The following is a 17,386-nucleotide window of genomic DNA, read 5'->3' on the forward strand; positions in this document are numbered from 1 at the left end:
CTGAAGGCCACATGAAGTTTGGAGGTCTGTAGTGATTGACTCTGCAGAAAGTTGGCGACCTCTTCGCACTATGCGCGTCAGCATCCGCTGACCCCGCTCCGTCAGTTTACGTGGCCTACCACTTCGTGGCTGAGTTGCTGTCGTTCCCAAACACTTCCATTTTCTTATAATACAGCTGACAGTTGACTGTGGAATATTTAGGAGCGAGGAAATTTCACGACTGGATTTGTTGCACAGGTGGCATCCTATCACAGTTCCACGCTGGAATTCACTGAGCTCCTGAGAGCGACCCATTCTTTCACAAATGTTTGTAAAAACAGTCTGCATGCCTAGGTGCTTGAATTTATACACCTGTGGCCATGGAAGTGATTGGAACACCTGATTCCAATAATTTGGATGGGTGAGCAAATACTTTTGGCAATATAGTGTATGTATATGTATGCATATGTGTGTGTGTTTTTTTTGCATACAATGTGGAGCCCTTTCTGATTAACTTGCGTTTGTGGGGACCAACAGCTCCTTGAGGGGCCTGATGCCTGGAATTGGGAAGTTGCTGTTTTTGGGTAAGGGTCTACGTTTAGGACAAAAGTGTGGACTTTTACATTGGGGTTAGGATAAGAGTCCCGGTTAGGTTGCAGACATCAATGCAAGTAAATGGAAAGGCCCCGAAAAGATAGTGAAACAAGTTTGTATGTGTGTCTAAAGTTATCACTATTATTTGAGAGGTATGCTTGAAATTAAGTTTTCTTTTCATGAATTCCAATTATAAATGTGAGGAGTTTGCTAAACTCTATTAGGATATTAACTGGTACCAAACTCTTTGATAAGGTGATACTCTGACTAAGCTCCCCCAGCAGTAGGCACTCCTGGTTGGCCCACTTTAAAGCAAACAATAAAAATGTGAAAGAGAATTTCAATCACACCTTGTATATTGGAGGATTCATAATCTTGTAGTTGTTATTCTATTTTAGAAGTCCTTAAAACCTTTTCAGAATAAATGACATCATGGTCTTCAAGAGATGATGAGAGATTTTGAATAAAATAAGATCCTGCCTTGAATTTGGTAGAAATTGTGGCTTTTAATAGAATAATGACCCTAAATGTATTGTGAAAGTCACAAAGAACTGCCTTAGATGGAAAAATAATGTTTTTCTATACCCATTTCAGTTCTCAGACATAAAACTTAGAGGAAACCTAAGGCAAAGGGCTGGAGACAAGTGGGCATAAAAACAGAGGTTAATAACTCCCATTGAATTTCTGATAGTTTGTTCACTTTCCCAAAGGAAATTCTTCTGCACAAACATGATAGTTTATTTAAACACTTTTTACACAGTTTATTCTCCTTTGATTTGTCTTTTTTAACTCACTCACCCAGATTTCAGCACCTTGGACAGCGCTATTTAGTCTTCGGCTGCTTTTTATTCAGTTGTGTGACGTTTGGTGCTTAATTTCCAAGCTAAAACCAAACAGGATTACTATGGTTTCATGTCAAATGCTACCTTGCCTTGAAGAATAGATCAAAACCTCAAAATCGAAGCAATAAAGAATTGTAAATACATTGTTCAAACATACAGTCTGGTATGAACGGAAACTGTGCATGGTGTAAAGTTACATAGGATAACTTCTTGTGTAAATAAATAAAATAAAAACTAAAATTACGCACAGTATGGCTTTATGTCCAGGGTATAACTCTCACAGAGAGTTGGCACAAGGAGTGGGGAAAAAAGAAAAGCTGTATCAGGGGCGCAGAGTTAAATGCTGCCCTATACCGAATCACTGCTGCTTTCAAATATCACAATGTTATGGAGTTGTTACCATATTCCTTGAGAAATTGTATTTTTTTTTTGTGTGTTTATCTGAGTGTTGTCTGTAACCCCCTCTTGTTTTGCTGGTGATTAACCCCTCGGACTCATCCCCTGATCTCGGTCTCACCAGAAGAGGGCATTCCGCTTCTGCCTGACAAAGTTGCTTTGACATGCAGACGTGATTAACGGCGGCGTCATGCTGCATTTCAAACCCAGCAGCAGCGAGAGCGAGATGATCGGCTAAGCAAAAAGAGAAAACAGAAAAGAAAACCAAGGGCGATGTTTGGAAGACTTTCTCAAGAGACTCGTTGACAACGCTTCACACTCACTTGGGAATGAAACAGCTACTTACTTTCTTTCGATGTGCCGCGCAGAACGCAGACGGACACAGTCTTTTACCAGCAAATTTTCATGGGAAATAACGGCCTGCATTTTGACATCACGCCGAGTTAAGTTCAAGGAAGGATTTTCGCGGGATCTCTGTGCACATTTAAGACTGCCATGACTTCTTGGATGTGTCATATTTAACGTCTGCGCCAGCTGCAGTGCTCTTTTCGGCTGTTACTTAAAAAAGGGAAGAAGAGGCTGATTCTTCGCTTTGCTTCTGAGACATGGATAGAGAGTTCTCAGCTGGATTTTGCATGCCTTTAATTTTGGAGTAAGTAAATGACATTCGCTCCGGTTCGTTCGGACGGGTGCAGGCGCACAACTAAACCGGGTAAGGCATCGCAGGTCCAGGAGAGTGAAAAAAGGCAGGTGCGCTTTGGAGTCGGCGGCTGCGCGGAGAAAGCGGAGAGCGGAGCGGTGGATTTGGACGGTACCTGTGTGGGCTGTGGAGAGCGCATCATGCGGACTCGGATGTTGCGCACATCGAGCCATTAAAACCTGTACGCTGGAGCGAAAACAGAAAAGCGGATATGGGTAAGTTTGTGTCTTTAATCTGTTTGCTGAGGGTTGATTGTTGCCTCAATTGCAGATAATCTGAATCAGATTGTGTCTTTTTTTCCCCTTGTAGAAGCTATTAAAAACAGATTGCGTAAAAACTGTCACTATAAGCTGCATCATCATGTATTTATATTTTTTATTTGTATTTTATTGAAGCATCTGGAATGTGGCTGCAGTTAGTCGCAGAGCTGCAATGTGATTTTTTTTCTTTCTGATCCAAATTCTCCCAATCCTTCGCTGTATCATACTACTCGTTTTAGATTAAAGCAATGCTGCAACCAAGAATCTAGCCTATCCATTAAAATATAGTCAATGCTTACCTGCCTGTTTGTTTAAATGAAAGAACACCCCCTTGTTTCTTTCTTTTTAGTTGAAGTGTATGGGTGCACTGATTGATATGGATCGGAATGCAAATGCGCGGCGCATTTTGGAAGCCAGTCAACTTTATAAAGCGTGCCTCTGCATAATCATTTATTGTCCTGTTTGCAAGCGCTTTGCACGGATCCTGCTGTCCTGTCTCACACCAAAGCTGTTTTGATGTGAGAGCGCCGGTCGTGCAGGACTTGCTTTATCAAATTGATTTTACATTCAACAAACCCCGTCGTGTTCTGCACCTGCTATCAGCAGACTCCTGAAATCCGAGCATAAACCGAGCGCATGTGTCTTCTGTGACAATGAAATGGGCTATTATTTGACTGTATCTACTCTGACTAATCTCATTCTCAATTCTAATCAGTATTTACCAGTTATCCACAGGCGTGCGCGCAATTACTTTCCCACAGGCCATCCCGTGTTGGCCTCGTGATACCCAGTCTTAAAGGCTCTAACAATGATAATAATAGGGAAAAAAAGACTCAGTTTGTTCAGCACCCTTTTTTTTTTTTTTTTACTTTCCTCCACAGGATTTGGTTTCATTTGCTCCAGTCCTAACCAGGTTCTCGGGTTTAATAAAGGTGCTGTGCCATTAATTGTAAAACAGCATGATATATTGATCCAGAATAGGTTACTGCACCACATCGATATGAACTGTACATACCAGCAGACTACAGGCCACAGGGGCTGCAATACCAGCACACAGGTCCAGATTTAAGATGACATGGGCCATTGCATTGGAGCTTGTTATGGTGCCTTACTTTTTTTATACATGCATCCATCCTCTGCCCTCATATTAATCAGGAGAGTCTTGAAGGGCCGGTGCCTGTTTACAGCAGTCAGTATGTAAGAAGTAGGGAATACCTTGACTTGGTCTGAAACTCCATCAATGGACAACAGAGGGAAAAAAAAGACGTTTCATAAACACATACAGATCTTTTTATGTTTTAAATGATCAAATGTGTATCCATACATTTCCATTCTATTTCTAGTTCAATCCTATTTCATACATGTTGTATGAAATAGGATTTCGTTAAGCCCTGGTAAATCAGTAAATTTTTTGTTGTGGGTGGGAATTATTTTTACTATTACAGAAATAAAGTGCAATAAAAACCCTCAAGCTTTAAATGTATTTTGATTAAGTTTTTTTTTTTTTTTTTTTTTTTTTTTTTTTACTAAAGCATAATGCCACATATTGCACATAAACACATGGTTTTGTAGTCAAATTACTCCCAATCATGCAAAATACTCTTTACCTAAGACTAAATATATGATTTTTACAAGTGGAGTCTCAGATATCTTTTAATTTACCATCTGTTTGGAAGTAAAGACAGCTGTATACAAGTCAAGACACTATAAAGTAGGGCCACCGCTCCCTCAACTCCCCACACCAAAATAACGTATGTGGGATCCACATTACTGATATTTTTGACAATGCTTCACACATGTCAAGGTCCCCCTTGCATGAAAGAAACTACCACAACTACTTTAGTGAGGAATGGCAAAAGAGCAAAATGAGCATGGCAGTTCGGAGTAACCTAACACATACCTTTGGATGACATAAGAAAACAGTGCACAAGGGAACCTGCAGACTACATGCAACAAGGCCTCACTGTAAGTCAGTAAATATAAAATGGTTTCAGTTACCTAAAACTTTCTTTGTAAAGTGCAATATGTTAGTAGTTTTCTATGCAAAAACAACAATATTTTAAGGGTAATTGTATATAAATATAGTGTATCGCCTAATAACACTGTATATGCTAAATATATTAATTTGCAAAAAAACAAAACAAAAATCAAATGAAATTTGTAACTAAATCAAGTCTTTATGAGAAGAGGCAATATAATGTGAAAAACACCATAAAAAGTATAAAGTCATAAAACTTTAAGTTATTTTGTTTGGTCTTCTTGTTGTCAAGCATATGGTAGGGCTATGACATGATATTTTTCTATATTGTTTAATAACATGAACAGAAAAAAAGAAAATATTTAATAACATATTTAATTGATAGCATCACATAGCTATTGCATATTTCAAGTTGAGAATTGATGCCAATCTCTCATTCTCCTATATCCCATCCTATGTTCAACACACAGGGTTTGGAGATGATAGAGCTTTGTGACATTGTGCGTTTTAGCAAGCGAAGAGATCATCAGAGTTTGTGTACAATTTGGTCAGCAACCAATACTAAAGTTATCTAAGGGGATCACAGTTAATTATGTTCAGTGGCTACTTAGAGGCTTGAGTGCCAAGAAAAAAAAAAAACATTAAAAAAACACAACAATGACATCAGCTGCTGAAACCATGACTGGTGCAAGGCAGGGTGGATCCATGTTTATTTTTGTTGTGTAGTCCAAATTCCAATCGCATAACTTGTATGCTGTAGATGACGACTCATTGAGTTAAGTTTTTACAATTTGTTATTTTTCTGTTTTGATGAGCCTCCATGGATTTTAGCCTCGGCTTTCTTTTCTTAGCTGAAACAAGTGACTCCTACTGGGATGTCTGGCTGCTGTAACCGATCTGATTAGTTTTAAGAAATTGTTCATTCAAAGATGTGTTCTGTATATATATATTTTAGTAATTAGTGATACATTTCTTGCCTTTTTATTCTCTCTAACCAACAGTATTTGAAATGTTCCTTAAAAAGGTAACTAGTAATAGTTACTAGTTATTTCTTCTAAAGTCTAACTGGCTAAGTAACTTTGAAAAGCTTTCCTGTTATCAAAGCTGAAAGTTTAAGTATGAAATACAAAATTATTGATATTTACTAATAAGTTAAATGAAAACTGGAAAAGTGATACATGGGTTCATTTATATGACAACATATCTGAAAACGCTATAAACTAATGTGAGTGAGTTCAGTGTGTTACGTACAGAGCAACATGTCCAGATAAACTAAGGCAGCTATTAGCCTATGTTTCTGGTGGTGATGTGGCGTAAGGACGTTCTTTAGACTAGAGCCACTTCTAATTGACATAGATTACGCTTTTGCTCATAAACATAATGAGCAAGTAACAAAAACGTTTAACTTCAAACACTGTCTTATTTAAGGAACTCTATTTTTAATGCTGCTGCTCCTCCAAGTCTCTCCCCGCTGCAGAGGGAGTGTTCCTCTCAAAAGTTGTTTTGATAGATTGATTAGTTGTAACAGGCACCGCTGAATTCCAGGTAACATAATGGCATTGCAAATGTAAGAAAAAGAACTAGCTTTATTACTTTTAAATAAAAAAAACTGACACTTTTACTAATACTGTTACTTTGTAACATTGTTCCTCCCAACCCTGCTTAGGATTCTCCCCATTCTCCTATGAGCATTGACTTAGGCAAATCACATCTGACCACACCCCCATCCCATCAATCAGGCCACCTATGAAAATAGTCCACTCATGAGGTGCTTTGATTTTCAACAGGCTATGTTCATCATGTGTACATGTCTAAATATATTGAGTTCCTGCCAGGTGATTGGATGATGAGCTGTTTATCTTGAACTATTGAACAGATAAAGCAGCTGGTGAGTGGATACTGGAATTTTTTGCATAACTCATGTAAAGTGAGAGTAACTGAGGTTCCCAAACATTAACATTTTTTTCTGAATACCCAAGCTGTCAATGTAACATACTGTTGTGCATTGCCTCACAAGTGTTCGATGATTGCACAGTGTTAGTCTTCATTTTTCCACCAGAATAGCTGATTGTGAGCCTCTTCATTAACAGCATGCAATGCACTTATGTTTCATGGACCATGTCATTAGAGATGTGCCTCACAGGAGGAGAATGTTGAAGTGGAGAGATTGAAGAGAGCTCAGAGATGAATTTAGAACCAAATGACATTTTACACAACCTCACAGCATCATACAGAATATGTTTGCTGTTAAAGAACCAATTGACACCTGCCTGCTCTGCACTGGACATGCAGACATTGGCTTGTTTATATGTAGAGAGTACCGCTGGTGAAGCAGGTGCACAGAGGTTATCAGATCTTCCCTAGAGGGCAATATCTCTCTCCCTCTGCTTTTACATTTGAAAAAATAAATAAATAAATAACTGCATATGAGAAACCTGTTAAAATAATGTGTTAAATACTGCAATACTGCAGTATTTGTACTTAAGGTCAGCAAGTTAACTCATCCCTTTGCTAGTTTTGTTAGCAATTTGATTGAAAGAGATTGTGATAAAAATAATGTTGGGTGTTGACTTAAATCATCTTATGCTGTTTTCCCTGGGACATCGGACTGTGATTTTTTTTATTTAAGTTTATTTTAATCTTGTAAGGTTTGTGTACTTTGTGGTATTTTGTTTTATATGCACAACATCACCCTACGAGGAGGTAGTGAGACCTAAACTAAGTATGAAAAACCTATGTTAACTCCCTCTTGGAATTTTTACTTCCTTGTATTTCCCTGTTTTGTCAATGAGAAGAGAGCCTCTGTTGCGAAGCATAATAAATCATTGCCATGTCCCATAAGTGATTAAAAGTGCAGAAGAGGGGTGAAAAACTTGAGAGTCCTTCCCTTTTCTTTAGAAATCCATTACATGCTATTATATTCTGTTGAAAATCTAAAACACCTTGTGTGGTCGGATATGAATGGGATTCCTCTGAAGTGAAATTCATGGAAGCTTATTCTGAGATACATGGAAGCTTTTTTTCTACTGTTAAAAACAAAACAATAATTTTCAATGTTTTTAGGCATCCAGAAAACCTTGAATTAAAACAAGTAGAAAAACCTGTCAGGTCAAACCTGTACTGAAAAAATAAATCTAATAATTATAGGCTTCTTTATTCATCAGCATTTTTTAAATAGCAATTGTTAACATTTGTTTTCAGTTAAGATAAACTTTGGTTGAAAGCATAATCAGTAAGCACAGTAGATATTTAAACAGTCAGCAGTCACTAATAAACTTCTGTATTTTTGCTATGATCCTTTGGAAACAGACACTCAAATGTCTCTGTTCCCAGATGCACATTTTGCATTGAAGGTAATACTTTAAGATTGCTGTAACTATTAATAGATCTTGTACATAACCTTTATTGCTGGAAAATGACACTTAGGTACATTCCCGCCACTTACTTAAACATAGTTTCTCTTTAGATAAGGTATAAGTCCTAAACCTATAATGCAAGAGCCCCCCCAAACAATTCTTCAAATATTACCTTTTTTATTTGAATTTGAAATGTAATCTGGGTAGATGCAAAGTCATGTCAGTGTCCCTCTGGCCATCCTAATCAAAACAGGTTTGAACAGAACTATAACATTTTTTGTAACCAGGCAACCATGTAGAAACGGCGGATGCTTTTCTAATTTAGGCTCTGAACAGATTCAGATAGGGATTACTATAGTTACAAATTTAAGGTAATAGGAACACAGCTGTTTCAATATACTGCTTGTTTGATAATGTGGGTTAATCTAATAATGTTCCTCACTACATATTACTACCTGAAAAAACAGAAAACAAGACAGTCAACAGCTTCTTCTTTACATATTTCTATCATTTCAAAATAACAGTGTGGCTTGTTATAATCAGCAGTAAGGGAGTGTAAAGTCACTTGAAGTGACATTAATGTTCTTGTATAATAGTGCTGCTATCAGATGAACTTTGGCAGCAATAAAACCTAAGCATATTTATTTACAACTGGTATGAATATAAGCCTGTCATGCAGTCTCATCTAGACTGAGAAACACAAGTTAAAGTATTTTCTAGCTTTTTTTTTTTTTTTTTGATATAATGGTTCTCATTTGGCTGTGCTATAAGCTCAAATAATCAGGGACTATTAAACTGGCTTAGGCTGATTTGAGAACATCCTTCTTTATGTTTTAGGCTGCTGTCCAGCCTCCATGGAGTCAAGAAGCTGGTAGCAGTTTTGTCAATGACAGGCAGCAAATAGCAATGAACCACTCATGTGCGCTCAAAGTGCACCAGTTAGTGAGTCCATTTGCCAAGTTATTAAGCTGCATTTGGTTTTATTTTAGGTCAGCAGTAAAGTGCACTTACTCTTTCTATGTGTTAGGGTTGAGAGGCAGAAATAGCCATCTTCTGCTGCTGAGGACAGCAGGGCTGTCTGCTTTATAACAAAGCATGCATGCCTTTAGTAAAACTTAAGCTTTTTTTATTATCTGTGCCCAGACAGCATTAAGGAAAATGACTGTAGAAGGAAAAACAACAAAATGATTAACTGATCAATACAATTTGAGAATGTTAAAAACACAATGTTGATTTTAATGAAAGTGAATTAGGGAGTGTTTAGTTGTTATGAAATATTAGTTGCTTGTCCATCCCAGAATAAAAATACTTGTCCTGACTGTGATGCTGCCATCCCTTGTTTCATTAGCCTGGCCAGCCAGACTGACTTGCATTTCATACATGGCATATCAGTCTTGAAAGGAGTAGGTAGAACTGAAACTACTGGAGATGGAATTAGAATTTATGAGGATCATAAAACATGCCTAAATCAAGCACAATACCACTTTGGGCATTATATTGCTGAAGGAATAGAATTAAAAAGGGATTTTGCATGATATAGACGTTTTAAGTGCAAAAATCTAAAATTTGAATTAAATTTTCTTTTTCTGAAATTACACCTTAAACTGTTTTGGCAAGACACTGACATTTTTGTAACACAATTCACTTAAAATAGCTCAAGGGTGAGGCTCATTAAATGCCCATTCTAAAGCCTTTCAAAGAATCTCCAATAGATTTAGATCTTGCTTTTATCTTTTTATTCACTCACATGAAGAGGGTTTGATCTAAGCCATTAATTACATTGTGGTTGAATTTCTAAGCCTGTGAATAGGTCATAGTTTATGACCCAATCTTGGATTAAACTACTCCTTCTGGATCTTTGCTCAATGATTTTCTTTAAGAAACATCATAGAACAGCTGCATTAATCGTGATATTAGTAATTGGTTGCTTTCTCCAGATTTTATATAAACTTGTCAATTTAAAGGGTTGCACACCACTGTGGTCAACATTTGAATTATTTTTTTCTCAAAAAAATATCAACACATTTGTAATTATCTACGCCAAGGAGATTTTGTTTTAAGGGGAGTTTGTGTGTTTGTCTGCCTGTCTGGCTCTGTACAGGATAAATAGAAAAGTTATAAACAGATTTGAATTAAATTTTATCAAAGGTGTCCCTCATGCCAAGGAACAATCCATTATATTTTGGTGATGATCCATGATCCTTGGTGAAAATGTTTTACCAGGGATGTGCCTGATACCAAGAAACAATTCATTTAAATTTGGTAGTGATTCAGATCATGTACAGTGACAATTTGGGGCAACATTTCCTGATTGCTGCTTGGTGATTTTCTGCAATTATTAACAATCCCAATACTGTTCCTTGAATTGGACGTTCTGATGTTAAAACATTTTAAAAGGTTTTAGTAGTCACTGTACTGTAGATAAAGACTTCAATCGGGAATTAAAGTTGTATAGGGATGGGGAAGATCTTTTTTAATCTTTGTATAAAAGAATAGATTTAGTTTATTTGGTACACAAACATTACAATTGCTGTACAGATCAAAGGTATGCACAATTTAATGTGCGGTAGACCCAAGGAAAAATACCTCTCCCATACTTTCAAATTAAGTAGGAACAAAAAACCCCAGGAATGATAAAAAGGACGTCAGCTGGGAGGTAATAGAGATAGAAACCCTTTGAGTGACACCTAGGAGGGTGACATGTGCTGCTTCGTGAATAAGATTAGAAGAACAAGCTGGGAAGAAGAGGGCCTACAGAGGCATTAGCTCATAGATGTCTCATTAAACTGCATGCAGTGTCAGTCAAAGGGAAAGGGGTGTCCTGTGAGCCTCTGTCAATCTGTAGGTGATCCAGGAGTCACTTCTAATAAAGCAAGCTTATTTAGCAAGTTCAAAAATGCTCAATAAAGAGTGGTTCCTAGATCCTTGTGTGATGCAATTCAAAAAAAAAAAATTATATTCATATTTAACAGAAGCAGCCCCCACATTTTAGTCCACTTTTGAATGTGACCATTTTAATTGCACATTGAAGATTATGCACATGCATTCACCTACATCGCTTTTCCTACATTAATTCCACTAGGCATTATATGCCTTCGACAGAAATAAAATGACTACTTTCTCAAACCTCATGATGCCAACCTTTAATCTCTGCAGTATGTACGTTAAAGGAGCATAATTGTCAGATCCATAATGAAGGAATATGATGGATGGAGCTGTTGTTATAATCAATATCCAGTAGAAATTATACGTTCAGCTCCACATTTCCCTCCGTCTGTAAGGAATGATGAAAGAATCTTTTGAAAACAAACACTAAGTGTTTCTCTTTCAATCACACTGCAAGACACAAACAAATACACATACAATCCCCATATGGGATCGGCAGATGCTTGGCAGTGAACTAAATGGCTATGTTAGACGCCATATGCCGTATGATGCCTCTCAGCCACACTATGTCAGACACTTACATCTGACAAATCCCAGGAAGATTATTGAGATTCCACAAAATCAAAGTTATGCCTTGACAACAGTTGGAAGTATTCCCATAGTCTGCAGATTTCCATGTTTCAAATTGAGGTTCATTATTTTAGGAAACATACTAAAGAAATGGCACCTTTAGTTTGATGAGTGGGTGTACTCACCTTAGTACCTGTCAACACATTTTAATCCCATTAATATGGATATTTTAGTGTATTAATCTTATCACAGTTCGATTATACTGATACATTTCTTACTTGAAGATACTGCCTTGGGTAACAGGGCAATCAATGTATCTTAATGTCAGGTCATTAGCTCCTCAGTAAAGGGGAACAATTGATATGGAAACAACCTACTCCAAGCTAAGAAAAAGGAGTGTTATTAAAGAAAGTTACTGACCACTTGGCTATTGCTCTATCTTGGAATTTAGAATTTTTTTTTAACCCTATATGTAACAAACTTTAATAGACTTAATGGAGTTTTTATGTGATAGACACAGACATTTGATAGACCGAGAAAAAACAAAGCAGCTCAAAACACAAGAAAAAATCATTAACAAATATATTGAAGTCTGTTGTGTACTTTTATTGAGCGATCTGTTATCTAAAATATATTTCAGATAAATTATAGTTCTATAGATGTTCTTTAAGTCTTTAAATTAATATATACTCCACCTTTCTACTAGCTTGACGTAGTCCTACTCAATTCTAGTCAGAATATGAGTCTTATACTGCTCCATAGAGCTGTGATTATGGGGCGTGTTTTGAACGAACCAGGAAAAAAAATGCCTCTGCACTCAATTGGACAGACGTACAACCAATAAGAGCAACGGAGTGCGTGACGTATGTTAAGCAACGCATAGTTGTTGTCAACAAAAATCAAAGCGTGCAGTTTCACACCTATAATAAGAAGATGAGCCTTGATCGCGTTTCTCTGTTCCTCTTTTAAAATTAAATTGCTGTCGATATCTTCTAGAACAGACCTAATAGCAGAATCTACTCACCTCAACTCTCCGGCGGCAGCCATTGTTGTTGTCACCCAAGCGCGCTTTGGTCACGTGGTTGATTACGTTACTGTTGATCATCTGTCCATCATAGTATAAAGCCCGCCCTGACAATTTGATTGGATCGCCTGACAGTGGGCTATAATACTCGCGCTACTATGGAGCAGAGCCAGACCGAACTTCCCGACCTCAAACCTTGTGGGCGGGACTAAGTTCGGAATGGCACCCAGGCTACCTTTCTACACCACCCTTGCCTGTTTTTGTAAAATCCCCACAGCATGATGCTGTCCCTTCCATTCTTAATAACCTTATTCCTTATTTTTTTTTATCTGGTGAGTTCTTTATTCTTTAGGTACTGATTTTGTTCACTAAGATTCTATAAAAAAAAAAAGATTTTAGTCTTTACGGCTACTTTTACCAAAATTAAATTACACACAGGTGGACTCTTAACTTCTTAAACAGTTGGTTGCACTTCATTTGTCAAGACATTTGAGAGCAAAAATGACTTAACTCAAATAGACACAAAATTTCTCATCCATCTTCTTCTGCTTGTCCGACAGAGGGGACTGTTGGCTATCTGAGTATTTAGGCAAGGTAGCCAGTCCATGTCAGGGCAACTCCTTAATGTATTATTAGTGAAATAATACAAAAAAGAAATAAATAAAAAAAAAAACTTCTTAACTGCTTTGGTTTTGTACATCACATAATTCATCATACACTTGCCTGAGGTTAGAGATTATAATTTGAATCACATATGTCAGAGTCAAGGCCTGCGGGCCGGATCTGGCCCGCGAGAAGGTTTTTTACGGCCCCTGGGATGATTTTGATTTATTATTAGAACCGGCCCGCAGACCGCAGCAAGCTGGCAGCCTGCAGATCTTTTACACGCACTAATACTACATTTCCAACAATGCAACGGTGACGCACCAAGCAGTAGGCTGCTTCATTTCAGTGTTTATTAGCACAGCAGTCGTCAGCATAACTGTAAAATTAACTTTCAGATACCCATCAAAAATGCTCAGCTCAGAGCCTTACCCCCAACATTGATGAACTTGTGGAAAAGATGGGACACCACTAAGTATCACCCTCAACCTCAAACAAGTGAACATTACTGTGCAATCACATATTTAGAGTTTTTACTCAGTTCACATTTTAAAGTTAAAGTTTAATATTTGTTTTCACGGCATGTTACTTCTCCTTGAGCAAAAGTTGTTTTTGATTAATAGATTTTTGCACTTTATTTTATTGTATTTCAATCCAGTTATATTTTAAAAATATTTCAGTTGAGTGGATGATAGAAATTTGCTATTATTTTTTTCTTTGAAGTAAATTCAGCCCACTTTTGCTAAAATAGAAAATATAGGCTACTGATGGTGCCTTGAATAATACAGGTTTCTTTCATTTAATGTTCATGTTATGGGGATTTTTATATAAAGGAAATTTGTCTTTTGTGTCTGTTGAAAATTAAAGATTACTGACAGAGCCATAAGAAAATATTGCTTTATTTATCTGATCATATTGCAATATATTTGTTAGGTTTGCAGTAGGTTCAATTAGGTTCACTAGACTATATGCGTCATTTAAATTTTTTTAAATGAACATTCGATCAGTCCGGCCCTCGGCTTGTAGCTAAATTTTTTATTTGGCCCTCCGTCCATTTGACTTTGACACCCCTGATTTGAATGTTAAAAAAGTTTAAAGTCCATGAATACCTAACATTTACATTATAGTTTTCTATGCCTGCTGGATGGATCTATCTTCTCCTAAATATTTTATTAATCTGAAAACTGATCCTACAACTAAATTAAAAAATTATGAACACCCTCAGTCCATGATTCCTGGTTTCTTCATCAGTTTCAATGTCAAGGCAGAAGTGTAATAACAGTAATTCACACACTTGAATTTCAGGCTCCAAATTTGTCAAGCCCAGTGCTAACACTATATCTTCACAAGCAGCTTGTGTTCATTATTCCTACAGTTTTGTTAAATTGCAGATTTTTTTTGAAGAGTGCACTTGATGATAGTTTATCAAACCAGGAATCCATAAGCCATTTTTTATCCATGTGCAGCAACTAGAGTGTAAAATGTAGGCAAACTTAATAAAGAAACACCTGTATACCAGCTTTAAAAAAAAAAAAAAAAAAAAAAAAAAAAAAAAAACATAAAACAAATAGTCAGATCACTTAAAGTCACAAAACCAGATAGGGCCTTGTATGAGAGTACTGGTAAAGTAAATAAATCTCAAATCTATTGCATTATCAGATTGATATGTATTAGGTCAATAGATTAGTTTGACAAGGAGATGAGAGAAACAACGCCTAAATATAGACACTTAGCTAAAGGCCACTTTAAAACCAAACCACACTTCCTTAAAATGTTAAATACTGTAGTGATACAAGAAGTTCATGCTAAAAGGTCACCTACTAATTGTTGAATTCATAAACTGAATAGTATAGGTTTAACCTGTAGCTGCACAGTAGTCTATTAGTTTTTAGTGTCTATTTAGTTTTATTATATGTTTAAGAAGTACTATTTCTATCTCTTCTAATTATTTATGTCGTCATGTCAGGACTAGTCTGAGTAGTTTAATATACTGTATGGGATTTCAGGTATAAATGTTATTTTCTTGAAAATGTCTCATGTAATAACTTCTGTTCTTTTAAAAAACTTTTATAAAATTGCATAAATTCAGTGTTTTAATTTTACTATCTACAGTGAATACAGCCTTACAATGAATGCACCATAAAGTTTCCAGAGCCCTATTTTTATCCATATTTGGATTTATTCTTTCCAAAAGCAATCATTGCTCCAGTTGCAGAAGCAGATCAGTCATGGAAAGTGAGATTTACTCAGCCTGGGAAAAATCAGCATGAAAGAAGTGATAGTTGTGTCTACAGTCCTGGAGGCGTTTCAATTTAGACTCCAGTCATTTCATGTTTAACCAAACCAAAGCAGAACAGATTCAGTCTGAATCATTACTTTTTGCTTTCTACTGGTCCAAAAACATCACTATAACCCCCAAGGAATGAACATTCACTACACCTCTCTGCAGCATCAAACAACTACCTGAAAGCTAGTTTTGTGGATTTCTGTGAGCGTGTGATTCAGTGCAAGAGTACTAGTGATGTCTTTTGTTGTGTTCTAGAGTCCCCTAACAACAAAGTCTAAATTTGTCTTTAAAGTTGGACTAAGGGATTGTAGTAAACATAGCTAATATATTTTAATAAAAGATGTATTAAAACTCCAGGTATGTGAAATTGAAATACTTTTTAAGGAAGGTCATAAAAAAAAAATGTGTGTATATATATATATATATATATATATATATATATATATATATATATATATATATATATATATATATATATAAATATACACACTATATGACTATATACATATGTATATTTACATTTTTGTGTTCTCACTGGGCAAAACTATGAAACACTAAAAGGCAAAAAACTGCCTTTTTTTGTAAGGAAATTGTTTGGGTTTTAAACATTGCAAGATAGACTACTAAATTATTCAGCTTCTCTCTTACTCTAGCTACTACAATATTCTTTATTGTGTATTATAAAAACCGTGTACTTAAAAAGGTATGGTTTAAAACAAGAAGGATTTCAAGATGCCATTAAAGTTTTTGAACATTATCAGTTAAAAAACTTTTGTTTACAATTATTAAATATAGGTTGTATAACATTAGTTCATTTAAACACGAATAAATGTTAGGAAATGGTATATGAATAATGTTTTGCATTCATCCATCCATTTTCCATCACGCTGGTGTCTGTTTGCGGCTGTGAGAGGCAGGGTTCACCCTGGACAGGTCGCCAGTCCATCACAGGGCAACTCAGAGACAAACAGGACAAACAACTATTCACACACTAACTCACACCTAAGGAGAATTTAGAGAAGCCAATTTACCTAACAGTCATGTTTTTGGACTGTGGAAGGAAGCCGGAGTACCTGGAGAAAACCCACGCATGCTCAGGAAAAGATGCAAATTCCATGCAGAAAGACTTTAGAACACTAAATGAGCCATTTAGTACATTTGGCGTATTTAGGACCTTATACAGTACACCTTAAGCCCTGGTGATATTTTTTTAACTGTGTCAATATGAACAAATCGCTTTTTGGGGAAGGTTATTGTTTTATGGTTACTTCACTTCTTTCTCTTTTTAAAAGTTTAGATTTGACACTTAATTCAATCCCCAAATTTACTTTTAATTTTTATGTTGCATTTTAATTGTTTAATATCTCCAAATGACTCAAAGTTCTTTTGAATATTCCTAATGTGTAAAGAAGTATTCCTGGCTGGGATAAAACATTTTTATGCCTAAATACTTCAGATCAGATGTTTATGAAAAACACCTTCAATCCAAATTTATTTCTACATTAAAATAACTTTTTTATTAACAAGGAAAAATAAATCGTACACATGTATCTTATTTTTTTTTTGTCTTGGCTTTGGAACAATGAACCAGCTCTTCATCCTCTGCAGGGTGCTTGAGGCTTAATGGGAATTTGCCCAAACAGCTTACATGTACTCTCTCGACTTGGAGAAGGCTTTCCACTAGGTTCCTTGTCATACTTTGTGGGGGTTGCTTTAGGAGTACGGAGTCAGCCCTCTACTAGGCTAGCCACTCTTTGTACAAGCGGAGCAGGAGCCAGGTGGGCATTGGACAAGTTGGACCTGTTCCCGTGGCATGATGGATTCTGCCAGGGCTGTCCTTTGTCACCGGTCCTTTTCATAACCTTTATGGATATGAGTCTAGACATAGCCAAGGACCAGAGGGGGCCTGGT

General features: G+C 36.5%; 1 protein-coding gene across 1 annotated transcript in view; it reads left to right on the forward strand.

Moving 5' to 3' along the window:
• Positions 1 to 1,950: 1,950 nt before the first annotated feature.
• The window catches only part of LOC119772057 (leucine-rich repeat transmembrane neuronal protein 4), a 142,046-nt gene continuing 126,610 nt past the window's right edge, over positions 1,951 to 17,386 (forward strand). Inside the window, exon 1 of the mRNA XM_038268332.1 lies at positions 1,951 to 2,726. Coding sequence (XP_038124260.1) covers positions 2,723 to 2,726 — 4 coding nt within the window. The 5' untranslated portion in view covers positions 1,951 to 2,722. The remainder of the gene's footprint in view (positions 2,727 to 17,386) is intronic.

Source organism: Cyprinodon tularosa, unplaced genomic scaffold, assembly GCF_016077235.1.
Source record: "Cyprinodon tularosa strain WSP-4 unplaced genomic scaffold, ASM1607723v1 ctg7, whole genome shotgun sequence".
NCBI lineage: Eukaryota > Metazoa > Chordata > Actinopteri > Cyprinodontiformes > Cyprinodontidae > Cyprinodon > Cyprinodon tularosa.